The sequence below is a fragment of the Rattus norvegicus genome, chromosome 4 (genome assembly GCF_036323735.1).
Source record: "Rattus norvegicus strain BN/NHsdMcwi chromosome 4, GRCr8, whole genome shotgun sequence".
Lineage (NCBI taxonomy): Eukaryota > Metazoa > Chordata > Mammalia > Rodentia > Muridae > Rattus > Rattus norvegicus.
Genome location: NC_086022.1, coordinates 105413823 through 105439069, shown reverse-complemented (window position 1 = coordinate 105439069; position 25247 = coordinate 105413823). Strand labels below are relative to the sequence as shown.

General features: G+C 44.3%; 3 protein-coding genes across 37 annotated transcripts in view; 1 reads left to right on the top strand and 2 right to left on the bottom strand.

Moving 5' to 3' along the window:
* The window catches only part of Immt (inner membrane mitochondrial protein), a 38714-nt gene extending 38301 nt beyond the window's left edge, over positions 1–413 (bottom strand). For 12 of the 24 annotated variants that reach the window (XM_017592621.3, XM_039107572.2, XM_017592622.3 and 9 more), the window contains exon 1: positions 107–392. In XM_017592621.3, the coding sequence (XP_017448110.2) occupies positions 107–151 (45 nt within the window). In that variant the 5' untranslated portion in view covers positions 152–392. Of the gene's footprint in view, positions 1–106 lie in introns of all 24 variants that reach the window. The other 12 variants (XM_017592625.3, XM_017592626.3, XM_039107573.2 and 9 more) reach the window with 3 other exon arrangements.
* Positions 414–7225: 6812 nt separating this feature from the next.
* Mrpl35 (mitochondrial ribosomal protein L35) lies at positions 7226–14994 on the top strand. 3 transcript variants are annotated; one of them, NM_001106596.1, is made up of 4 exons: positions 7226–7312; positions 11275–11464; positions 12376–12520; positions 13786–14994. In NM_001106596.1, the coding sequence occupies exons 1-4, from the start codon at positions 7270–7272 to the stop codon at positions 13972–13974; spliced, it is 567 nt and encodes a 188-aa protein (NP_001100066.1). In that variant the 5' UTR covers positions 7226–7269; the 3' UTR covers positions 13975–14994. The 3 variants fall into 3 exon arrangements, with proteins under 3 accessions (NP_001100066.1, XP_038963244.1, XP_038963242.1); XM_039107316.2 differs by lacking the exon at positions 7226–7312 and adding an exon at positions 7369–7508 and having other exon boundaries at positions 12357–12520; positions 13786–14139; XM_039107314.2 differs by lacking the exon at positions 7226–7312 and adding an exon at positions 7387–7523 and having other exon boundaries at positions 12357–12520; positions 13786–14139.
* Positions 14995–18458: 3464 nt separating this feature from the next.
* The window catches only part of Reep1 (receptor accessory protein 1), a 116638-nt gene continuing 109849 nt past the window's right edge, over positions 18459–25247 (bottom strand). For 5 of the 10 annotated variants that reach the window (XM_039107814.2, XM_039107807.2, XM_039107810.2 and 2 more), the window contains 2 exons: positions 23768–23919; positions 18459–21410 (listed from right to left, as the gene is read on the bottom strand). In XM_039107814.2, the coding sequence (XP_038963742.1) occupies positions 21339–21410; positions 23768–23919 (224 nt within the window). In that variant the 3' untranslated portion in view covers positions 18459–21338. Of the gene's footprint in view, positions 21411–23767; positions 23932–25247 lie in introns of those variants that run through there. The other 5 variants (XM_063286282.1, XM_039107812.2, XM_039107813.2 and 2 more) reach the window with 3 other exon arrangements.

The following is a 25247-nucleotide window of genomic DNA, read 5'->3' as shown; positions in this document are numbered from 1 at the left end:
AACGCCTTTGCCTGGGATGTGAGCATCATGGATGCCTCTCACGTTGTCCGTTGGCAGCCCACAGTCAGCGTGACCACGCGCCCCTTAGGAGAGACCCCACGCTCACCTGGGCCGCGACGGTCACGCCGGATAACTGACAGGCCCGCAGCATCTCTGCCGAAGTGACGGCGCTGCTGGTGTACGCGGGAACGACCGCGGCGGCACGAGAGAAGGGCGTGCGTGTTCCTGTGCGTGCCCGCGTCTGTACAGCCTCTGCGTCCGGCGCACCGGAAGGGCCACCGGCACCACTGCGCACGCACCGCCTCCTTCCCTGGTTTAGCCGAGGCGACTCTCTCTAAGGGTGGGACTCACCCCGGCTGCGAAAAGAGGAGCAAGCGGTGATTGGCGACTAGGAGGCGGAAGGGCAGGTTCTCCTTCCGGGTCACGCTCGGGCGCTAGTTCATCAACTGGTGGCTGGGGTTACTAGGTGAACTGACAGGAGAGCGGTGTGTAAAGTTCTACTGTGACTCTTAGAATTAAAGCGTTGGTGAATTAAATTAGAGTTAGACTCTTAGAAATAAAGTGTTGGGGAGGTGGCTCCGGTAGGGACGCCTGCTCCGAGTCCTGAAGACTTTGCGACCCCTATGGTGACAATAGAGAGAATCGATTCCCATTAGTTGTACATTAACTCTTTACGGAGGCACACACATGCCCACAGGTTTTTTTTCAAAGGGTTGCTGGAGAATAGGTGAATGATGACTGAAGGCATCCTGGGGCGGAATGTGTTTCCGGTGTCTTTAATTAGTAGAGGACGAATAGGAACCCAGTTTCTAAGTTCAGGTTTTTACTTAAATTACACCGCTCTTTCTGCCACTTTTATTTTACAAAAATGATTTTGGTCACAGTTTTGGGGATGGATTGGAAGACTTCCAAGCGTTTTGAGTCTGTAGTCATCATACAATGTGTTAAAAACTGGCTATCGTTAATATTCTATGTAAAATCCATTATGTGGTTACCTTACCATAGTAACAAAATTTAATTTTCAACATTTGTTGGAGGCCGGGCTTAGGGGCGCACGTCTTTAATCCCAACACTAGAGAGGCAGAGACATGCGGATCTCTTTAGTTCAAGACCAGCTTAGTCTACAGAGTTCCAGGACAGCCAGATAAATATACTGAGACCCTATCTCGAAAACCACAAAACAACAACAAATCGTTTTGCAAAATACTTGCAAGTCATTAGTAGGCGATTTATTACCATATGATACAGATCAGCTGCACTTTTATCTTCATTTGAAAAAAATAAATGAAGTCCGGTGTTGTGGTCCACACTATAAATGACAGCACTTGGTAGGCTGATACAGGATTGGGCTACATAAATCTCAAACAAAAGACAGCAATGATTTGAAATGTATCTAAAATGTGTTTGTGGTCTGTATTATCTATGTTCTATACATTTTAAGCTTTTCAGGGCACTAAAGTAATATCCTTGTTGATCCTGTAATCAACAGCCTCTATTCCCCCTATTTTCTTAGTAAATCTAGAAGTTTAGCTCCATCCCTGTTCACTGCTGATCTAGTTCGTGCCAGTGTGATAACTATGTCCTTAATCCCTGGAGTGATGGTGCAGTCAGTAAAGTTCCTGCTCTCAGACTTGAGGACCTCAGTATGAATCCACACCACCCGTGGAAAAGCTGTCCTTTATTGGCATCTCCGTAGTGAGTGAATGAGTATGTGAGTGGGGGGGTGCGGTGTGCGGTATTCTCATGCACATATTTTTTAAAACTTTGTTTTCGGCTGGAGAGATGGCTCAGAGGCACTGCTCTTCCAGAGGTCCTGAGTTCAATTTTCAGAAACCACATGATGGCTTAGAACCATGTGGTAATGGGGATCTGATGCCCTCTTCTGGTGTGTCTGAAAACAGCGACAATGTACTCACATACATTAAATAAGTAAATAAATATTTTTAAAATATCTTTTTTGGGGTTGGGGATTTAGCTCAGTGGTAGAGCGATTGCCTAGCAAGCACAAGGCCCTGGGTTCGGTCCCCAGCTCCGAAAAAAAAAAGAACCAAAAAAAAAAAAAAAAGAGATGGCTCAATGGGTAAGAGCTGTGATGGCTAGTTTTTGTCAACTTGACACACGTAGAATCACCTGGGAAGAGGGAAACGATTGAGTAATTGCTCCTATCAGACTCCTCTGCGGGCATGCTCTTTACTAATGATTAATGTGGCAAGGCTCAGCCCACTGCAGATGGTGCCACCCCTGGGCAGGTAGTCTTGGGTTATAAAAAGAGAGAGAGAGAGAGAGAGAGAGAGAGAGAGAGAGAGAGAGAGAGCGCTAAGGGGAATGAAGGGAGATGGAGAATTGCTCAGTGTCTAGGAGCATGTACTGCTCTTGCAGAAGTCCAGAATTCAATTACCAGAACCCACAGCAGGTGGCTCAAAATGACCTGTAACTGCAGCTCCACAGTATCCAGTCAGTACCTCTGACCTCCTGTGTGCACTGGCACTCACATGTGCATACCCACACATAGACACACACTCTCACTCGAGCATATAATTTAAAGTAATGTAGAAGGGGCTGGGGATTTAGCTCAGTGGTAGAGCGCTTACCTAGGAAGCGCAAGGCCCTGGGTTCGGTCCCCAGCTCCGAAAAAAAGAACCAAAAAAAAATAAAAAATAAAGTAATGGGGGTTGGGGATTTAGCTCAGTGGTAGAGCGCTTGCCTAGCAAGCACAAGGCCCTGGGTTCAGTCCCCAGCTCCAAAAAAAAAAAAGAAAAAAAAAAGAAAGTAATGAAGAAAATAAAGGAAGCTAAGTGAGCCAGTGAGCATCATCCTTTTGTTTTCTCTGCTTCAGTTCATGTCTCCAGGCTTCTATCTTGAGTTCCTGCCCTGACTTTCCTTGATCTATCATGACATAAATTTATTAAACCAAATAAATACTTTCCAAACAGGTTTTGGTCCCTGTTTTATCACAAGAATAACAAGCAAACCAGGACAAGCAAACTAGGTCCTAGAACCTATCACTCTTGCAAGGGACCTGAATTAAGTTTTCTTTTTTATAAATAGAATTTATTTTTTAATATGTATTGGTGTTTTGTGTGCGTGTGTGCTAGGTGAAGGTGTCAGACCCCCTGGAACTGGAGTTACAGATAGTCCTGGTCCTCTGGAGGACCCATCTTTCTAGCCTGCCCTGAGTTCAGTTTTCAGAGTCTAGATGCAGTGGCCCCCAACAACTTGAAAGAACAGTTCCAGGGGCTCTGATATGCTCTTCTAGCCTCAGAGAGCATCCTCAAATGTGGTATACACATGCATATACATAAATCATAGTACATATGTTTATGTATATATATATATACACATGTGTGTGTGTGAGTGTGTGTGTGTGTGTGTGTGTGTGTGTGTGTGTGTATTTTAAAGTAAGATGGCTCAGTAAGTAAATGCACTTGTCAGTAAACTTTAGTTTGATCCTAGGTTCCTATACAATGGAAGGAGAAAATCAACTTCTGAAAACTGACCACTAACCTCCATGCATACAAATGTGCACACACACACACACACACTTGTCACTTGTACAACATTTTAATATAATAATGTACACATGCACACCAAACACACCATACACAAAAATCACAACATCTTTTATGAAAAAAAACTTAATGCCAGACAAGTTAATCCTTACTCGCTAAAACTCAGAGTTTTTTGTTTTAAAATGTTACTAGATTTGGGAGTGGTGGTACAAGCATACAATTCCAGCATTCAAGAGGCAGAGGCAGGACCAAAAAGTGAAGAACGAAAAATAACAAAATTTTACCAGGATTATACTAACGTCGCTTGGAAAATTTTTGTCACATATTTCCCTATTAAAGAAGGTACAGGGAGCTGGAGAGATGGTTCAGTGGTTAAGAACGCTGACTGCTCTTCCAGAGGTCCTAAGTTCAATTCCCAGCAACCACATGGTGGCTCACAACCATCTGTAATGGGATCCAATGCCCTCTTCTGGTGTGTCTGAAGACAGGGTCTGTGTACTCAAATAAATAAATAAATAGATAGATAGATAAATAGATAAATAAATAAGTCTTAAGAAGGTGCAGTGACTCCCTTGCCAATCAAACCACCTTTATCTGTGCTGGCAGATGGATGGTTCTGAGTCAGAGCCTTAGCTATGCAAGACTGGACCATGGGAGAAGCCAGATGTGGAGTATCCACCCACAAACACAGCATTCTTGTGGTGAGATGGGAAGCAGAGAAGAAGAGCCTGAAAGTTCTTGGACCAAATAGCCTCGGATATGTAGCACAGCAGCAGACATCAAGAGGCCCTGCATCAACAAAGTAAGGGGAATGGAATCCCAGAATTAGTCCCATGCACATATAAAACCCTCACACACAAAAGTTAACACACACACACACACACACACACACACACACACTAATTAGTAGGGTTTTTTGTTGTTTGTTTTTTTGGGACAGAATTTCTCCATGTACCACTGGCTATCCTGGAACTCACTGTAGACAAGGCTGGCCTGGAACTTAGACATCAGCCTGCCTCTGCCCTCTGCCTCCCTAATGTTGAGATGAAAGGTTGTGCTGCATCTACCACCACCAGGCTTGATTAGTAGTTTTAAAAGAGTCTTTATGAATATCTAATGACCTTTTACCATATATGGATAGCTTTGGACTCCAAACGGCCACCATAGGTGAGAGAATGACATGATAACAGTGTTCCAGGCTCCCTACCCACGTACACAGCCCATGTCTCAGAGAAGCAAGTATAACTGTCTGGAGGGTTTTAAAAATGTGATTGGGGTAACCCATGGAGAGCCCTGGGACTCCTTCAGAGGAGCTCATAAACTGAAATTATTGTTGTAATGCATTATTTACCTCTTTATTCTGATAATCACATAATTGTACAGAGATTACTTGATATACTAATATTACAAGAAGTTGAATGTAGAAGCAAATTGCATAACTCAGGGATTTTTAGGTTTTTGATGGTTTTTTTTGTTTGTTTTAATAAATAAGGTCTCACTCTTGCCCAGACAGTTCTTAACTGGAGGTAAGTTGTCCTGCCTCAAGTTCTCAAATACTGGGATTACAGGCATGAATCACTGTATATAAATGGGCTTTTTTGTGTATTTGTTTTTTTTTTAATGCTGGACATTAGATTTCTCACAGTTATTAGTTTTGTTTAACATTAGTGGATTAATCGTTATATTTTTTTAAAGACTTATTCATTTATTATATATAAGTACACTGTAGCTGTCTTCAGATACACCAGAAGAGGGCATCGGATCTCTTTAGTGATGGTTGTGAGCCACCATGTGGTTGCTGGGAATTGAACTCAGGACCTCTGGAAGAGTAGTCGGGTGCTCTTAACCGCTGAGCCATCTCTCCAGCCCCATTGTTATATTTTTTAAAGATTTATTTATGTATTCCATATGAGTATACTGTAGTTGTCTCCAGACACACCAGAAGAGGACATGAGATTCTATTACAGATGGTTGTGAGCCACCATGTGGTTGCTGGGACTTGAACTCAGGATTTCTGGAAGAGCAGTCAGTGCTCTTAACCACTGAGCCATCTTTCCAGTCCTGTCATTATTTTAATCATGTGTGGTAAGTGGAATAACCAGTCCCTCAAGATGTCTACTTTCTTCTAATTTCTTTGGATATGACACCTTATAAGAAAAATAAAACATTTTGTAGATATAAGAGTCTGTCGATCCTAGCACTCAGGATGCAGAAGCAAAAAGATCTCTAAGTTCAATTGTTTCAGGCTGGTCAGGGCTACAGAGTGAGACCATATCAAACAAACAAACAAAACAGAAGAATTTTTGTAGCTCAGTAATTGCAGGCATTCTTAGCACGTAGGAGTCATGAGTTCAATTCCCAGTACTAAATATAAAGTATTTTTGAGATGAGAAAACATTTTTTTATTATCTGGGTAGGCCAAGAATGATTATAAGATTGAAGAAGGATGAGAGGAATGAGACACTGTCTTTGAAAATGCAAAACTGTTGGCTGGAAAGATGGCTCAGCGGTTAAGAGCACTCACTGCTCCTCCAGAGGTCCTGAGTTCAATTCCCAGAAACTACATGATGACTCACAGCCACCATCTAAAGAAATCTCATGCATTCTTCTAGCCTGTGGATGTATATGCAGCAGAATACTAAAATTAAAATATCAATAAAATACAAAAGTGTCCATGAGAAAAAAGAGCAAGAGAAAGGACTTCTCTTCTAGAGCTTCCAGAAGGATGACAGCCTTAGTATAACTTGGTTTTTAGTCCTTGGAGTTTATCTTAGATCTCTGGTCTACAGAACTCTGATAGTAAATTTAAGTCACTAAGTTTGTGATACTTTTTGTATCAGCAATAGGAAAATGGCAGAACTGTTTTTATTTTTCTCAATTTTAAGTTGGAGTATAACAAATGCCAGTAGATATCATCCATAAAAGTTAAAGCTGTTTTGAATTTTCAATAATTTTCTTAAGTCTTCAAGCCTTAACCTGCTATGTGGTTGTTACCCTAGGTTTAGTTCCTTGACAGAGTGTAAGAATCCTGAAGCCAAAAATTGAACAGCTGCTCTGTAAATGAATTCTGTGGGGTGTTTGTTTTCCTTGTTACTTTGGACGTTTTTCTTCCTTTTTCACTTTAATTTTTGCTTTTTTTTTTTTTTTTTAAAGTCTTCACACAATCCATGCTGGCTCCGCAGCAGAGCCTGTACTGCTTGCTATCATATCTATACTGGCAGTAAGATAGATCACTTTAGGGACAGGAGTCCCAAGTCACCTTCGGGATCTTGGGAGACCTTGTCTCAAAAATGGGGAAGTTTAGTTGAGGTTTGGGGGAGGGATGTAGCTCTCACTTTTAATCCCAGCAGTTGGGAGGCAGAGGCAGAGAATTTCTGTGAGTTCGAGTCAGCCTGGTCTATAGAGTTATTTCCAGGTCAACCAGGGCTACATACACAAAAGCAAAAACAAAACAAAAAACAACCACCTCCCCCCCCCAAAAAAAACAAAAAACCTGTCTCAAACAAAACAGAAACAATCAAACAAAAGTTTAGACAGAACCAACTCCTGCAAGTTTTTCTCTAACCTCCATAAGCACGCAGTGTTATGAGCGAACCCAAATATAAACACAAAATAATTAAGAAAATCATGGTTTAGGGCAGAACCTAGTAAAAAGCCACAGTCCAAAGAGCTTTCTTTACCTTGGCCACGCCTGTTCCCCTTAGCCTCGCCCCCTTACGTTGCTTATTTTACTCTGCGGCCACCGTAGGCAGGCTGCAAGATGGCGGCCTCCATCTTCATGGGCGCCGTGAGAGCTGCCTCAGGTCAGTGTTCTATTGACCGGTTCACTGAGAAGAGAACCGGCTCGGGAGGGAGGAGGCGTTTAGTTTGAATGTTAACGGGGAAAGAAAAAACAAGACGACTTGAGGTCGGAGGTTTGCTGTGCGATACCTTGCACAATGTAGTGTCCGTGACCTGCGTTCACTGGATCCACTCTGCCGTAGGATACCCGAAACTGAGGTAGAGGAAGCGAAGGTGACACCTAAGATTCCTTCTTTTTTTTTCCTGATTTAGAGGTTCAACCGCCTCTCGCGACCTTGACCTTGAGAGTCATATAATTTCTCTGAATTTTTTGGTTCTAAAGTGGTAAAATGGGGCCTCCTCCCACCTGCGGACTTAACAAGTTGGTAAAGCATCGAGTATCTGGTACTCTTGAGAACCGTATGCAAGAGACTGATAATTCGTTTTGAACTACACTCCTCTGATAGTGGCGAGGGGATTTAGGGGTGAAGGCAGAACCAGGTAGGAAGTTAAAATTGCTGAAGTATGATAGGGGTGATCAGTAAGTTAGGAATAGAGATAACATTTGTGGAAGAATACGCAGAGGACCAAGAGGGGGAAACGTAACCATATAAAATTTCCAGGTATTAGAGCTTAAAAATGGAACTTTTGTGAGTTATGAGAATGTATAATAAAAAGTTCATATAAGGGAACATACTAGTTTTGAACTTTACATTAATTTATATAATTTGTCTAGAGTAATGTCTGGTTTTCATTTACTCAGAGGGGTGAGAGAGAGAGAGAGAGAGAGAGAGAGAGAGAGAGAGAGAAACTTTTTGATTCTTGACTGCTTTGTTTTGGTTTTTGTTTTTTTTTTTTAAGATTTATTTATTTTATGTATATGAGTACACTATCACTGTCTTCAGACACACCAGAAGAGGGTATCAGATCCTATTTCAAATGGGTGTGAGCCACCGTGTGGTCGCTGGGAATTGAACTCAGGAACTCTGGAAGAGTAGTCAATGTTCTTAACCACTGAGCCATCCATCTCTCCAGCCCCCTCCTCTTCCTCCTCCTCCTCCTCTTTTTTTTTTTTTTTTTTTTTTTCTTTAATGAGACAGGGCCTCATTATGTAGCCTAGTCTGGTCCTAAACTCTCAGTCCTCTTTAGCTTCCACAAACTGAGATTTTAGGTATTTGGACTCCCAAACCTGCCTTTCTTCAGCCCATCTTTATCTGCTGTTAGCATTGTCTCAATGTTTTCTTTTCTTTTTTTTTTGGTTCTTTTTTTCCGGAGCTAGGGACCGAACCCAGGGCCTTGCGCTTCCTAGGCAAGCGCTCTGCCACTGAGCCAAATCCCCAACCCCTCAATGTTTTCTTCAAGCTAAGCTCTCTTAATCATTTTAGTGTTTTATCTCATGTAATCCTCTCTATAATTAGCTAGTTTAAAGTTGAAGAAATGAGTATACAGAGTTAAGTAAGTTGTTCCCGTTCACACTGCTAGTTAAGGAGGAGCTGAAATTAATACTAGTCTGCTTCAAACCCTGTCACTCATTCACCACATTGCCCCACTTGTTTGGTGAAATCAGTGCAGAAGACAGTGGAGCCCTGGTCTAAGTCTTGCATCAGATTAGGTAGACACAACTTGGTAGAGTTTTTGTTGTTGCTTTGAGAAAAGGTCTCACTAAAGAGCCCAGGTTAACCAGGAACATACAGTATTAATAGTCATGTTGGCCTTGTACTTGTGATTCTCTTGACTTTGTCTCTGGAGTTCTGGGATTGCAGGCATAGGACTCTACACCCAGATCAAATTGTTGCTGGTATCTGTTTTTTGTTTTTTTTTTTTTTTTTAAAGATAGTAACTCTTGTAGCCCATACTGGACTTGAACTCTGGTCTCCTGCTTCAGCCTCCTGCACACTAGATTTACTGACTATCACCACCATGGTAGGCTTGGCCTTTACTTTTTTTAAAAGCTAATTTCATTGAGGTGCAATTTAGCATATTTGTATTTGTGGCTATGTTTGTGTGTGAGAGCATACACACATGTGCGCATGCAGGCACATGTCAGAGTTTGCTCTCAGCAGCAATCCATCTTGATTTTTGAGCCTGGGTTTCTCTCTGGGATGTGGTGCTCACCGATTAGGCTAGATTGGCAACAAACCCCAGGAATCCACCTGTCTCTATCTCCCCCGTGTTGGAAGTACAAGTATGCTCAGCTTTTTATATGAATTCTGCACACCAAACTTAGGCATAGGAAACACTTTAACACCAGAGTCATTTCCCCAGCTCTGAAGTACTCATTTTTGTGCATCTAGTTTAGTGACAAAATCATCACCAAATTCTAGTCATAGGACTTCCCGTCTCATGGGGCATTTTTTGTATATATGTTCTTGAGTCTCACACAAGAGTTGGTTAGAAAGTACTGAACGGTTCTGATTTGCTTAGTGTCTTAGGGAAAAGGACTGATAAAGAGGATGGATGGCCTTCAGTTCATGCCTCTGCCTTCTCACCTCCACCTGACTGCCCAGCTTCCTTCAGTGCCGGTTCCCAGGCATTTCTGCTATGGTCAGGAAACCATGTACAATGTGCAGCCTCTGGTAGGCCTGATCCTGCCGTTCCCATAGCTGGATTTGTTTCAGCACCAAGGGCTTTGCTGATGTTTGTCCTACCCAAAGTGGGCTCTCCTTCTTGGAGGGTCTGTTTATGTTCTTGTTCTGCTTTCATTTTATTTTGAGGTTGCACATGTATGTGGGCATGTGCATGCCAACACACGTGCACATGGAGGCTTGAAGTTGGCAGTGAGCGACTTCAGCTTATTTTTTTGTATTGGATCTCTCTAGGAAGCACCTGTCTCTACCCTCTTTTTACACTGGTATTGCAGTGGCCCCATGTCCAGCCTTTACTTGAGTCCTGGGATCCTAACTCAAGTTTCTATGCTTATATAGCAAGCAGTCAGCTAACCCTTTATTATTTTAAAGTGTGTGTGTGTGTGTGTGTGTGTGTGTGTGTGTGTGTGAGTGAGTGCGTGTGTGAGTGAGTGTGTGTGAGAGTGTGTGCGTGTGTGTGTAAGTGAGTGTGTGCGAGTGTGTGTGAGTGAATGAGTGTATGTGAGTGTGTGAGTGTGTGTGAGTGCGTGTGTGTGTGAGTGAGTGTGTGTGTGAGTGTGTGTGAGTGAGTGTGTGTGTGAGTGTGTGAGTGAGTGAGTGTGTGAGTGTGTGAGTGTGTGCGTGTGTGAGTGTGTGAGTGTGTGAGTGTGTGTGTGTGTGTGTGTGTGTGTGTGTGTGTGTGTGTATCCAGGCACACAGACACATGAGTTCAGGTGCTGGGGAAGCCAGAGTTGGCAGATCCTTTGGAGCTAGGGCTACAGTAGCTGTGAACCTGGCCACCAAAGTCAGGTCCTCTGCAAGAGCAGCATTACTCTAACCACTGAGCCATCTCTCCAGCCCTTTGTTAATTTTGTTTGTGTTTTTATTTTGTTTTTCTGAAGCAGTGTCTCATGTACCTTAGGCTGACCTCAAAGTTGCTCTATAGTAGAGGATACCCTTGAATTCCTGATCCTCCTCCTCCACTTTCAAATGTTGAGATTACATCAACTACTCTGTTTTCTTCATCAATCTTCTCTCCACTCTGTCCTTCCAGCTTTCCTGTCTCTGACCTATCATCGCACTGAATTCTGAGGGGCTGTTTCCCTTGGTATAAAATTGGTGGAGGACAGTTAATCTAACACATATCTTGTTCCTCACTTCTGGACATAGAGCATACACATACCAATCTGGATTATATGATGGCTTTAGAATTCTAATTTTTCTAAAAACCATTAACTATATAAAAATAGTTAATTTCATCATATGTAAGTTATAGGTTGATGAAGCTGTTAAAAATCTTCTTCTGTGAGTCTGGCATCAGGAACCTTCTGTTAAGTCGACTTTTATTTCCATGAGTTATATATGGGTACATGTATATATGTTAGAGTGTTCAGTACATGTACTTCTCTCTGTCTTTGCAGGAATATTACGTCCCCTCAATGTCTCGGTTTCGTCAACCTATCGGAACTGTGCCAGGAATGCCTGTCTTAGTTCTGCGCTGCGCACCATTCCTTTTAGACATATTCAGACATCAGTTGTTTCCTCTGCTCCAAGGCTTGTCAAGTCTGTCGGACACCTGGCATATGGGCACACGGCATCAGTCCTTAATAGGTAAATACAGTACAATAATATATTTAAATAATATTTACACAAAATTTTCTAAAATATTTGTGCCTGGGCTGGACATGTAGTTCCACAGTAGAGTGCTTGTCTCCAGATCTGTGAAGCCCTTTCTTCCATCTCCAGTGCTGCAAAATCTGTAAAATGTGTTCAAGACATTTTACAGTAGGTAATCTTTCCCTACTTGCAGTTTATGATTTACATGACTGAGGAAGTGAGCATGATTGATAACCCTAGATGCCCACAATAGGACTACACAGAGCACCTCCTTCCCATCTTGCTGTGTAGCCTTAACTTGTAATCACCCTCCTGTCTTAATCTCCCATGTGCACCCCTTGCCTGGCTTTAAAAATGGTTTACAGCACTGGGGGAGGAACCTTAGGTCTATGTGAGCTAGTCTAGTATTACTAGTGATGTCTGCCTCCACCCTGGCCTTGTGTCTGATGTTGTTTATACAGTTCCCAGAAAATGTCAGACAAATCGGAGATCCATGGGGTGTTCAGGTTATGTGGCTCAGCTGTGTGGGAGTCAGTCAGTCAGCAGATAATCAGTTAAGCACCCATAGGTACCCACCACTGCACTTGCAGAAAGTACACAAAGGTAAGCTGAAGTCCTTAAGGAGTTTTTACTCGGGTAGGCAGACAGAGCAAACTGCGATTGAAGTACTGTGGATACATTCTTTCCTAGTGGTCGGGTGGGTGGGTTTAATTTTGGGTGTGAGGGAACTGACTCTAGAATCTTGTGTGTGCTGAACACAGGTCCTACCCCTCCCTGTGGGGGTAGATTTTAGACGGCTTGAATTTAGGAAGGTTGCCATTCTTCTTGACTTATGTGATGTGTTGAAAGCCAGTTCCTTGTCCTTCAGTCATTCTGTTTACCACAGTTTTAAAACTGTACTTTAGAGTGGCCACATTGGTTCCCAGTGTCTTGAAGCCTCCGGTCAGAGCTCTGACGTACTGCAGTGCACGGAAAGGAAAGAGAAAGACAGTGAAGTCGGTTGTGCATCGCTTCCTCCGACTTCACTCTGGCCTTTGGCTAAGGAGAAAGGTGAGTATGCTGTGGTCCTGACCATGACATGCTGGCAGCTCTTCTGTGTTGTGCTGAGGTGCCGTCTGTCTGTCCTCGCGAGAGAAAGGGTGTGCGTGTGAATGGAGTAGAGTACTGTTCAGAGTGGCAGGCAGTCACTGTTGGAAGGGCTGAGAGGATTTTCCCGTCTTAGAGAAATCTGCAGAGAAGTGTGGATGAGAACTCCACTCATAGCCAGGCAGTGAAGAGCTTTGACATGAATGGATCCATTGACTTGGCTCCTTAACAAGCGCCTCATTTTCTACGCTCAATTGCGAGTAGAGCTGCTGCTGAGGTCAGAAGCTTCAGGTCCTCCCGAAGGTAGAGCTGCAGGCAGTTGTGAGCCATCCAACATGGCTGCTGGTTCTCTGGAAGAGCACTCTGTGCCCTGAGCTATCTCTCAGATCCTTACGTTTTTTGAGACAAGGTTTTGTCACTGAACCTGGGCTCACCAATTTTTCTAGCCTGCCTGAGCAGTGAACTCTGGGATCTGTTTGTCCTTCTCCTCACTAGCTTGGGGTCACAGCTGTCCACTACCACACCCAGATTTCACATAGGTTTTGGGTTCCAAACTCAGGTCCTCCTGGTTGCATTACAAGCACTTTGCCCACTGGGCCATCACCACAGCCCATTTTTAGTTTTGTTTCTTTCCAGACAGGCTCTTGCTCTGTAGTCTGAGCTGGCCTTCAACTAGCTTATTCATTTATTTACTTCTAATTTTTAAAAGAAAGATTTGTTTCAGACAAGTCTTACCATGTAGTCCTGGCTAGCCTAGAACTTCCTATGTAGAGCAGGATGGCCCTGAACTCAACAGGGATCAGTCTGCCTAAGCTTTATTCTATTTGTAATTATTTGTCTGTGTGGGTCTGCATGTGAGTTGTGTACCCTTAGGGGCCAGAGGCCCTGGGTCCTGGGGAGCTGGAATTACAGATGGTGGTAAGCCACTGCATTGGTGCTGGAATTGAATTTGGGTTGTCTGAAGAGTGGTATGTGCTTTTATCTACTGAGCCTGACTCTCAACTTTTAATTCTCCTGCCTCAGTCTCCTGAGTGCTTAAATTACACCTAGCTTGTGATTTTAAGTAGTATTTCCAAACCGTGAAATTATTAATACCTCTTCTTCACATGCTTTCTTACCTACTTATCGCAAAGTCTAGCTTTGCTCCTTGGACCTATACAATATAAGTTATGGAGTACCTGCTGTTGCCTTTGCAAATTTTAAAATGTCTTTGGAACGTTATCTCATAGGCTGGCTATAAGAAAAAATTATGGAAAAAGTCAACTGCAAGAAAGAAGCGCTTGAGGGAATTCGTGTTCTGCAATAAGACCCAGAGTAAACTCCTAGATAAAATGACGACATCTTTCTGGAAGAGGCGCAACTGGTACACTGGTGATCCCTACCAGATGTACCATGATCGGACAAACCTGCGGGTATAGTTCAGAGCTCACACAAGTTCCCAACTCTGGGATGTGGAGCTTTATGCACAGATGTCCTTGCAAAAGTGAGTGTGTGTTAAACTGTAAACTGTACCGGCTGATAGACAAACTTAGGTCACCACCATTGTGCATTAAACGTTCCCAGAGCTGGTCACTGAACTCAAAGTTAAATTTATTGTGCATCATTTCAAAAAACTGCTAATGGCTTTTCTTATTCCTGGGGTCTTGGATGAGGAAAAACATGAAAAGAAGCTAAAACAGTGGGCCTTTGCGTGGGGTTGAGATTGTACCCAGTTCTTTTACATGCTAAACAGACATCTTACATGCCTATTCCCAATATGATGCATGATGTATTTCAAAAATCAGTACTTTGGAACTTAGGAACCACCTTACAGTTTGATCTCCTACCTGAAACTCCCTAGCCCCAGGTTTGGGAAGGGCAGGAACTGGATGAAGCAGGAGATGGTGGGACTTTGCCTCAGCTCTAGTGTGTGTGTGTGTGTGTGTGTGTGTGTGTGTGTGTGTGTGTGTGTGTCCACCACATCACTCTCCTTAACCTTGGCTTTTGTTATGTATAGTTTATATTCCTCAGACTATCTTCAGCTTGAACCTTTGAGGTTCTCTTTAACATTACAACCCTCAGCTCTTGTCATGTCTTCTCTCTTAATTGCCAGGGGACCTAAGTGGGCCGGCTTACCTTTTCATCATAAGTCCTAATCCATGCTTCATGCCATATAGAGTTTGTCTGTCTGTGGCTCAATTACCCACTCAGCCCCTCTTAGTTGTGCCAGCAGGTTCATGCCGAGTAAAAAGGTAGTTATAAGTGCTTAGAGGTGACATGGAGTGGCAGTGCACTTTCCTCTTGTGTTCATGACAGTCATCACTAGTGCCTGGGTTCTTGTATTTATGACAGTCATCACTAATTTTATTGTAACTGAATACTTTTCACAAAAGTAAATCACCTTTCCACATACCCTTCTTGAAACACACAGCTATACAATAAACTCCTTTTGCCTAATTTTTCTTTTTCAACCTTTTGTTTTTTACGCATGAGTGTTTTGTCTGCATGTGTGTGTGCCCTCAGAGGCCAGAGGAACGTTGTTGGGTCTACTGCCATTGGAATTACAGATGGTTGTGAGCCACCATGTTGGTGCTGGGAGTTGAACCTGGGTCCTCTGCAAGAACAGCCAGTGCTTAAATGCTGAACTGTCTCTCTAGGTCTCTGCCCAATTTTTCAAAGGTACTGTAGTTTTTAAAAGTTTATCTACTTAAGCTTTCTTATTTTCATTTGTAAAGTAAGGCTCTTTTTTTTCCCCTCAGAATTCTCTAAAACACAGGGTGGAAGCTAAGGGAGAAAGTTGCCTGTCGTTTAATGAGACTGATGTGTCGCCAGCTGTGCTCAGAGGGCAACAGGATCATTCATTTTAGAAATGACAAGAGTCTGGCCCTTCCATCCCGAATGCACACGATATTGTCTGATCTCAGAAGCTAAGTAGGGTGGGGCCTGTCAGTACTTAGATGGGAAGAATGATACAAGAGTTACAAATTGTTTACTTAGACGGAAGTGATCCTGCAGTCCAAGAGAGTGACTCTCAACTCTCATCAGACTTATGTGATTAAGTGCAGCTTGCCTAGTTGAAAACTCTCATTAAATAGATGTTTTGATGGCAGGCCAGTCTGGGACTTCGAGGGCCATTCATTGAAGCCAGTTCTTGTGTTCGTTAAATGGAGAGGGATGTAGAACGTCATAAAACCAGAAGGGCACATGTGTATATTTGTGGGACCAGGTAATAGAGACCAACATGTGACTTGAGCAGCTCATACCCAAATGGCTTCTGCTCTGGTGGCTCTTGCTGTGTTCACACTCCTGAGGTGGCAGAAGCTGAGTGTGTGCAGTTTCCTCACCTGCACAGCTCCTGCTTCTGGTATATCTGTGGCACTGGAAAGAGCTGGTGTTTCAGAAACTAGGAAGGAAGACACTGCACAGCCTTATACTTTCCTAGAGTCACCGTGGATGGTTCAGGTCCTGTTACAGGGCCTCAGTGCCTTGGCTTCCCCTGTAGCCAAGGACAGGCTAGGCAGACAAGGACAGCAGGCACAGGCTGAATCAGGAGGGCTGCAGGCACACCTGGACGGAAAGGGAACTTCATACATACAGCTTTTATTTGTGGGTAGGGAGTCTTTCATCAAAGCTGAGATTTTAGTTTGACAATAAAGCAGTTTATATTAGGGCCTGCCTAAGTGGTGTTCAAGTGTATGCATAATTGTTTTACATGTAATCTATTGAACACTCGTCATAGTTCAGCAAAACTGCAAAACTCTGCTGCACCTCCTGCCAACCTTACACAATCTTATACGAGCTATTATTTATCCCTGACATAAATTGAAGGCACTAAAGCTTACAGAGGCTTAAATAGATTACTCTAAAGTACAGCTAATGCATCCCAGATCCCTTAACTCATTCTTTGGAGTCTTGTGTACTTCCTTTGATTTTTCCAACAGCCTAGGATGCTCAGATCTTAATCAACAAATGACTGTGATCTAACACCAGTAGTAAATACTTCTACCAGTTCAATTCTGAGGTTGTATGGCTTTGCTTTCTATCTGTCAACTCTGTTGGTGCATGGCCCTGGCTCAGGAAATGCATAAATGAGCGAATGGATTTCTTGTCTTTCTTTCCATTTCTTCCTGTTTTCTGCCCTCTGGGTCTACTGCTTTATTTTCTAGTCTGTGTACTATAAAACAAAGAGAACAGACCTGTGATTAGCTGATGCTCGAAGGTCTTGTGGCCTCCCAGTGAGGCTGGAGTGAGTCCGCTGTCTTACTGTTTGTTGGTTGGTTTTTGAGATAGAGAGTCTCAATTAGCACCAGCTGGCCTCAAATCGATGCAGTCCTGAGGATGACCTTGAACTTCTGATCCTCTTGTCCCTACCTCTTTGGATTCTGGGATGGATGGATGAAAGTCAAGTTATATCACATCCTGTATATGCGGTGCTGGAGGTATGAGGCCTGGTGCTCATAGTTTCAAGGCAAGGGGTGCAGAGTGTTAAGGGCATTTTTACCATCCACAGTGGCTCTGCACATGTGCAAGCCTGTTCTAACCTGCATAGGTAATCCCTCATCTGCAAGTGAAGAAAAACTCAAGAAGGAAGCTGCTACCCAGAGTTCTGCTCACACAGATAAAACTGCCTACCAGTGTGAACTACTCATGTTTTCACAGGTTCCCAGTTTCCACTGATCTTTAAAACATATCTCCCACATTTAAAATCTTTAACTCATTCATACTTGAAATTTTTACTTTAGTTTGTATTTTTGAGATGGGGTCTCATATGTTCCAGGCCTGCCTTGATCTTTACATGGCTGAAATTCCCTTGAGCTTCTGATCCTCCTGATTCTACCTCTTGAATGCTAGGATTTTAGGTTGTGTCCCACCATATCTGGTTTATAAGGTACTAGGGGGAGGTACTCTGCCAACTGAGCTATAGCCCTAGACTCCTACATGTATGTGTGTGTGTGTGTGTGTGTGTGTGTGTGTGTGTGTGTATCACATTTTATTTATTTAATTTTGGGGGATGGGGGTGGAGAGATTTGTGCCACTGTGTACGTGTGGAGATAGAAGACAATTTGCAGGAGTGTCTTCTTTCCTTCTGCATTGGCTTATTAGCAAGTACTTTGTCTCCTTATGCTATCTTACATACCAGCCCTACCCACACTTTTATTTTGGGACTGCTGAGATGGTACCATGGTTAAAAGTGCTGAGAGGAAGCCAGGCTGGTTTCCACCACCCACATCCGGTGGTTTATAACCACCTGTAATGCCAGCTCCAGTGAATCTGATGGTCTCCTCGGGTACCTGCACTCGTACACACACACACACACACACACACACACACACACACACACACACACACACACACACACACACACATAATTTGCTGAGAGCCAGGCCAAGCCAAGGCTTTCCTAGCACCCCTGTTGAAAGGAAAAAGGAACCTACTTCTCTGTCCTTGCCAAGGGTAGACTTGGCAAGCTCTGATCTGGAGCTGAGGTCAAGGAGTTAAGGTTTTAGTTCCTGGGAACTTGGCTTTTTCCCTTAAAAAGAAGTTATCAGTCTCAAAACTGATGTGTGATCTATGATGAACTTGAGAGATATCCTGTGTTCCCCTGTGCAACACTGCTTGATCAGCTTCCCAATGACCTAATGTAATTGTGTGGGCTTTCTGCTGACTCTTCCCCCGCCCTACACTACATGTAAGATCCTGTGCTCCACTGGGTTGGGGTGGCACGCATCTTTAATTCCAGCACTCAGGAAGCACTTGACTGGGAGAAGACACAGCTCTCCTGTCTTCTTTATGTCCTGGTAGTCCCCCTTAGGACCACTGAGGAATGACTTGCTGGTCTAGGTCAATAATTGTTTAAAACCACCAAAATAATAATTCTTTTTAAAAAACTATTCCTTCTTTTCTCATAAGCCCAACATCACACTTTTTTTTTAAAAGAAAAATGTTAAGACTTTATTCAAGATGTTTATCAGGCATTATAACAAAACAGCAGAGCTTCAGCCTCCGGAACACTGCACTTTACATCCCTTAGACACGCAGTCCAGTGTACTATTAATTATTTCCATCCTAGAGAGACCTCAGAAATAAGCTGGAGGAAATGCGCAGTCACGATCCGCAACATCAGCTCTCCCAGCGTGCACTGTCGGAGGATGAAGCACATCTTCCACCACTTGTAATACTTCAAATACTGTGCAAGATGAAGAACCGGGATGGCTATGTGATGGTTGTGATTGACAAGCACTCTTAATACAAACACACGGACAGTTTACCACAGAGAATACATATATCAAAGGCCAGCAAAGTGAGCAAGCTATTCACACAAAGCCAGGAGGCATTCTGACTAAATCTCCAGTTGATGAGCGTGAAACCGCACCTCTTCAGAAATGGGGCATGTGCTCCATGGACTGTAACTCAAAGCCGAGACAAGTAGACCTTCAAGCTAGCAATTTGTCAACAGCCCGTGTCTTAAGTCAGCAAACTAGAAACATTCATTTATCTTGTGTAGACAGAGCACCACACCTCTACATGTACAGGGGCATTCACATCATGTCAGTCTACATACAAACACACAGCTTGTTGGAAAAATAAACACAGTTCTTAAGAAATAAGACAGCTGTGTTTGGCTGTACAGTGAGTGTCATTAAGAGAAGAAACTTAGTCAACTTCTTAGTCACCACTTGAAGGAAAAATAGTTACACTTACAATGAGACGACAATTTAGATACCTTTATATTTTAAATCTTGAGCAAGAAGTAATACAGCATATCTGAGAGGAGTGCTTCCGACTGGGTTTTGGCATGGCTGAGTACAACCTTGGAGCCTAGATGGTTATGACTTCCTGTTGTAAAACGGTGAAAATGTACTAGGACTTAAACTCTGGCCCTAGAGCCAGTTAGTATTCTGGGGGGCGGGGGGGGGAGGTTCAAAGCTTCTTCTCTCAGTCTTTTCTGCACCTGTGTCTCTGGATTCATCCTGGATACACCTAACTGACATGGTTGTACATTTTAGAGGGTATCATTTCTCTTGTGAGGAGCTGTTGGGTGAGCTTGAAGAGGGCAGATGCTTTTCCTAATGGGTTCAGATGGGTATGGGGCACAGGCAGACTATTTGTCCTCAGTCATCAGCTCTTGGGTTAGTTCCCGAGGGTGGGTTCTAAAATACAAAATCATCTTTGGAAAATCCACTAGGTGTATCTGGTAGCAATGAACTCCAACTGAAACGCTTTGTGAAATGGCCAAGCCCCAGCTAATGTAGCAGTCTCTCAATGCATGTTTGCATAGCTCAGTACCAGAGCGGTTTGTCATTGAGCCTGTTTGCAATCAGTTGACAGTTCTATGTGGTACACAACGCGATTTCTCTAGCCTTCAGGGCATAGCGGTGAACAAACATAATCCAAAGAGGTTGTGACCTCTGCATGCATTACACAGAAAGGAAACACCAACTCTACGCACATAGATTAGCCCTACAGTTTGGCTCAGCTATCAGAGAAGAGGGCAGCTCCCTCAGAACACAATGTTATCTAAGTCAGAGACTTGTCAAAATTCTCAGTGTAGTCCTGGCTTGTATAAAATCCATGAAGACATGGAGTGACATGAGTGTCCGTCCATCCCGTTCATCTTCCACACAAGCCAGCAGGGAGCAAGAGCCACAGCTGCCTGTGGCTTAGCCTCAGTTCCCCCTAGACCCTGCCTTTTGGTGGTCATTTGAGATTTGAGGGTCTCATGTTTTTTGAGCACATCTGTACACATCTGTAACAAAAACCTAGTTCTAGGCTTTTCTCTTGCTTAGTGTACTCTAAAACAAGGTGCTCAGATACAGGCTCGTTCTGGAGAAATCAGCCACAGCACTGGTCCCTGAAGGAGAAACACTCTTGCCAAGTGCTTCTGAGATACTTGCAATTCTGCCAGCAGCTGAGACTCCATCCTGCAAACATCCATGCTAAGTAAGGGCGAGCCTGCCTGCCTGCCTGCCTGAAGCAGTACTCCTGGAAGGGCTCAGAAGCCAAAAGGCAGGAAGGGTGCCATTAGGTACACAGCACAACAAACCTGTTAGGACACCCAGACCTCCAGATCTGAAGAAGCCGTTCTGTTCCTTCCTCTCCCTGATGCCCACCAACCTTCCCTGTTGCTGAAACACTGCACTCCTGCCTCAGCTCTGCCCTACCAACCACACAGCCATGGGAAGGAAGCACATGGCCACCTTCCTGCAGAAGTGATGCCCTACTGGCACTGGCTTTGTAAGCAGGTTGGAGACGTTGCCTAGAATCGAAAGATTAGTCTACATTTTTGTTTTTGCAGCTCTCTCACTTACCAGAACTTCTGGCAGCCCTTGCGAGTTCATAACATTAAGCCAAAAGCAGCAAATATGTACACCATAGTCCAATGTATTAGTACCAAGAACAACCAAAGGAGTTTTAAAAAAGATCACTTCGTTTGCATTTACAGGACTAGAAACTATGCAACAAATAACTTACAAATGTACATCTCAGCAGCATCATGGAAAGAGTGCTTATATATCTAAAAACACTGTGGCCACAAGACAATCCAACTGTGGAAAATCACTAACCCCAGAAGACATAAAGTTCACCCTCCTCCACCACCTTTCCCTTTAGCCTCTCCCCAGCAGGAACAAAAAGGAAAGAGAACAGAAATTCTTAAAGGCAGAAGGGGGGGGGAGCAAGTAAAGGCCGTGTCTGTGGGGCTGCACACTCAAAGCACACCCAGCCTGCGGACTTCCGAGTTACTAGTGACTAGCTCTTTAAGGCAGAGGAGAGACATCTGTGGATCCGGTGCTGTTGGCTCATCTCACGTGGTTTCAGTGGCCGAGGATGAGGTACTTTTCTTCCTGAAGCGGGACCGAAGGGTTCTAGGCGGTGCCTGATAGAGAAAGCAGAGAGAGGACGTCCTCTGTGGGGCTTGAGGGTGGAATCTTGGGGAACAGCATTGGGTAGGGATACTTGGACTGGCTCCCTCTTTTGGGTAGAGCTGGGTTCCCCACAACAGGAATCAGATTCTAGTCTCACACCCTTGTACCATGTGAGGTGAGGCTGAGCCTCCTGGGAAGGCCACCACACCTTCCTGAGTCTGAAGGGAAGGGTATGTAGAATGGCATGTCTTCCTTGTTTCAGTGACTTGAACAAGGGACAGCTCCAGCCCTTTGCTGATTTTTATATTCCCTCTGGGAACTGTTTTCTGGTGTGTGCTCCAAACTTCCAGTCTCTGTTCTGGATGTGAAAACTTTTGCTCTCCAGCAAGCCATACCTGGAAGGCTAATACTACCTCATCTCCCTGAAGAGGACTGCAGAGACCTTTTCTCTCAGAGGAGGCACAAACCACAAGAGGCATTACAATTGAAGTGAAAGAAAAAGACTTTCTCCTAGCATGCCACAGAATGGGGTTCACACAGCTGACCCCAATCCACTGTCCACAGACCCAAGCTTTCCTGTGAGGACAGAGAACTTTCCACTGTCCTTTCACACCACTGTCCCCTCTCATTGGAAGCCCTATTCTTAAATATTTCTAGTCCCTTTGAGTGCCACTTCAAAGCCATTTGCCTACAAGACCCCCTTGACTCTTGCCTCTGCCTGACCACACAGCCACCTTTGTGTCTCGTAGTGGTTTGGTTAGTGTTGTTCATTCATTTGAGACAAAGTTATTCTAAGTAGCTCAGGGTAGCCATGAGATCATTTTGTAGCCCAGGCTGGCCTCAAACTTGGGATGATCCTCCTGCTTCAGCCTTCCAAGTGTAGTGTTGACATTACAAATGTACTCCACACAGGGCTGAATGTTTCTTTGTTTCCCTCCCATATTGGAGCATTGAGCCCAGGGCTCAAACATTGCTAAACAAGTACTCTACCCACAAGATATATACCTCCAGCCCTTTTCCCTCATAGTGCTCTGCATTTGCCCCACAGCAGAGGACTTTGTACCCAAGTCCAGGCTATGGGATATCTCTCTTCACTGCCCATCAGACTGAATTTCCTGAGGCCTGTCTCCCTTTCACCACCATCTCCTGGTGACTGACTGGCTCAGTGCTCCCCCAGACACCTCAGGCCATTGCCTCACTGGTAGGGAATGTTCACTGCTCACGTTTAGATGTTGCCTGAGACCATGGCAATGCAACCTCCCTTTTTAGGTACCTGCCTCTTGGACATTACAGTAATGGAAGCTGTGTGCAAAGCTTTTAAGCCACAGCTAGGTGTGCTGATACAAACCTGTGATCCCAGCATTCAAGAGGTAAAGGCTGGAGCATAAGGAGTTCATGGCCAGCCTCTACTATAGAGAAGGTAGAGGCCAGATTGGGCTATAGAATGAGACTGTCTTAACAACAATAACAATAACAAAACCACAAACAACAACAATCCCTTGGGCTCTGGGCTATTTAGAGATTAAGAGTGAACTCTCCCCATCATGAGGTTTCCCAGATCCTGAGGCCAGATAGGACTCATCCAGTACCCAGCACTAATCCACACTGACTGGTTGAAGACATAGCTCAGTGGTAGAATGTTTGCCTGACACATATGGGTGACCCCCATTTGATCCCCAGCCCTGGAGAAGGGTGGGGAAAGAATATATGGGAGAATATGAAATGATCCATCTCGGCCAGGAATATGAGGAACTCCTACATCTGAGGTGGTTGTAGCTTCCATCTCAGGGTCAATAGGAACGCTAAGACTTAAGGCTTATGAAGGGGAATGTTTGTGAGTATCCCATCCGATTTTCACCAGGGCCTCTAATTTTGTGCGTGACAGAAGTCGTGACTTCTTCACAATGGACCCTCAGGCAAGAAGGTTGAGTAGATAAAGAACCAGAGAGGAACCAAGTAGCTTTTCCCTGAACCTGTGACTAGTAAGTCTCAACCTGTGTCAGCCCAGGAGTCACAAGCATAGTCCTTCTGTTGTCAAAACCCTGTCTATATCCACAATTGGCCATAGTACTACGTATATTGTTTTCTGATAACTTTAAAGAACTGTGGAGCTGGAGAAATAACTCATCTGGTGAGGCACTTGCACACACACACACACACACACACACACACACACACACACACACACACACAGAGATCTTGGCAGGAAGTTGGTGATTTGTCCTACCTGTTTCATGAAGGGAAGTCATTCTTCCTCTAACTACTCGAAGTGTTGTCAGGTATCACAAGTGATGCCATTCCCATCCCCCTGCCCCCCAGATCTCTAGTGCAAATACATGCTCTAGTCCACACCCCAGACACCATGTACCTCCAGGGGAAACTCGGTCCTCCTCGGTGCCTTATATTTGTATATGAACTCCAACAGGTCCTCCTCCTCCTCGTCAGAAAACGCCAGTGGGTTTTGGACCTGGTGGGGCTCCCAAGACTTCACACCACCCTCACTCACATCTCCCTCCACCACTTAATGTCCATCTGACAAAGGAGACAAAGATGGCGGGAAGGGGTCAGTGTAGAAGAGAGCAAGGATGGGCAGAGGGGGAGATTAGGTACACGGCACAGCAAACCTGTTAGGACGGCCAGGGCTCCAGATCTGAAGAGTGGTACTTTAGGGAACTCAGGAAAGTGAAGGTGTCAGTGGAAGACCCAGCAGCTTGTACAGAATGAATTGTAGGCTCAAAGCCATTGAAGGAGGACAGGAGAGGACACGTCCTTAACTCTGAGGCTTGCCATGGACTGATCCTTAGACCTGTGAGTGAGCACCTGAGGAGTGCCCAGGAAAAAGCCTCTCTGAAGACCAGAGTTGTTCCTCTGAGAGGTGATGCTTCCTAAACTACACACAGGCGATGCTGACAGTGCAGCACCCTTGTCTATGCAGCACCAGGCATTCTGTAAGACACAGGATGTAAAATGTAGGCCTAGAGACCCAAAGGGATCATTTTAAGGTGAACTGTGCAGATTTTTCATTTCAAAATACCTGGTGCTAGACAGCAGAGGACCCTCATAGAAATGCGAAATCTGAACTCATCCCCTATCCCACCCGCATGTGACAGCAAGATTCCTACTTCACTCCAGCATTAAGGTGACCCATTGGATGCGGCCATGTTGCTGAGCCAGAATGCCCTAGCTTAGGCAGTCTGTAAATTATTCTCTGCCCTACCCAGTTTATCTGGCATCCACAAACACATCCATGGTTCTGTTCTTGGTGTATTATCTTCATCCAGAACATCGTTCTATTCTTGGTATGTTGTCTCCATCCAGAATTACAGAAGGTAGAGCTAGAGGGTCCACAACTCATCCTGTTTCACAACTCTAAGGTCCACAGACAGAAACCCCAGCTCTTGTTGAGATACAGTGCTGCTGCTTCTAAGTCACATTCAGTCGCAGATCTGGCTCCAATCTTATCACCAGAGGGCTGGTTGCTGTAACTAAGGCTGCAACTAAGCTTTTCCAGTTTCCACTGCTGTGCTCCATGGTAGCCAGCAGGGGGCAGCACGAACACACAGCTGCCATCAGTAGGCCTTGCAGGGCTGAACCGTGGGTGGACAGCAGGGCCTGACATCACAAATTTGCCTTGGATTTTTTTTTTCTCCTTTCTCTTTCTCCGCCCTCCCCCCCCCCCCCGCCCCCGTGCTTCTCTTAGTTTGTTTACTCCAAGTTTTGTTGCTTTCTTGTCCTTTCCTTCCTAAATCAGCTGTTGGACTTGAGAACAGTAAGCCCACCTTTCTTGAACACCCTGGTCTTCCAAAGCTGCCTTTCCCTAGCCCCGAATGATGCTTAGAGTCTATACC

Coding starts and splice junctions, on each gene's coding strand:
- Mrpl35 (NM_001106596.1), top strand. CDS start 7,270: ATGGCGGCCTCCATCTTCATGGGCGCCGTGAGAGCTGCCTCAG. Junction 7,313..11,274: donor CGCCGTGAGAGCTGCCTCAG/GTCAGTGTTCTA, acceptor CTGTCTTTGCAG/GAATATTACGTCCCCTCAAT. Junction 11,465..12,375: donor ACGGCATCAGTCCTTAATAG/GTAAATACAGTA, acceptor ACTGTACTTTAG/AGTGGCCACATTGGTTCCCA.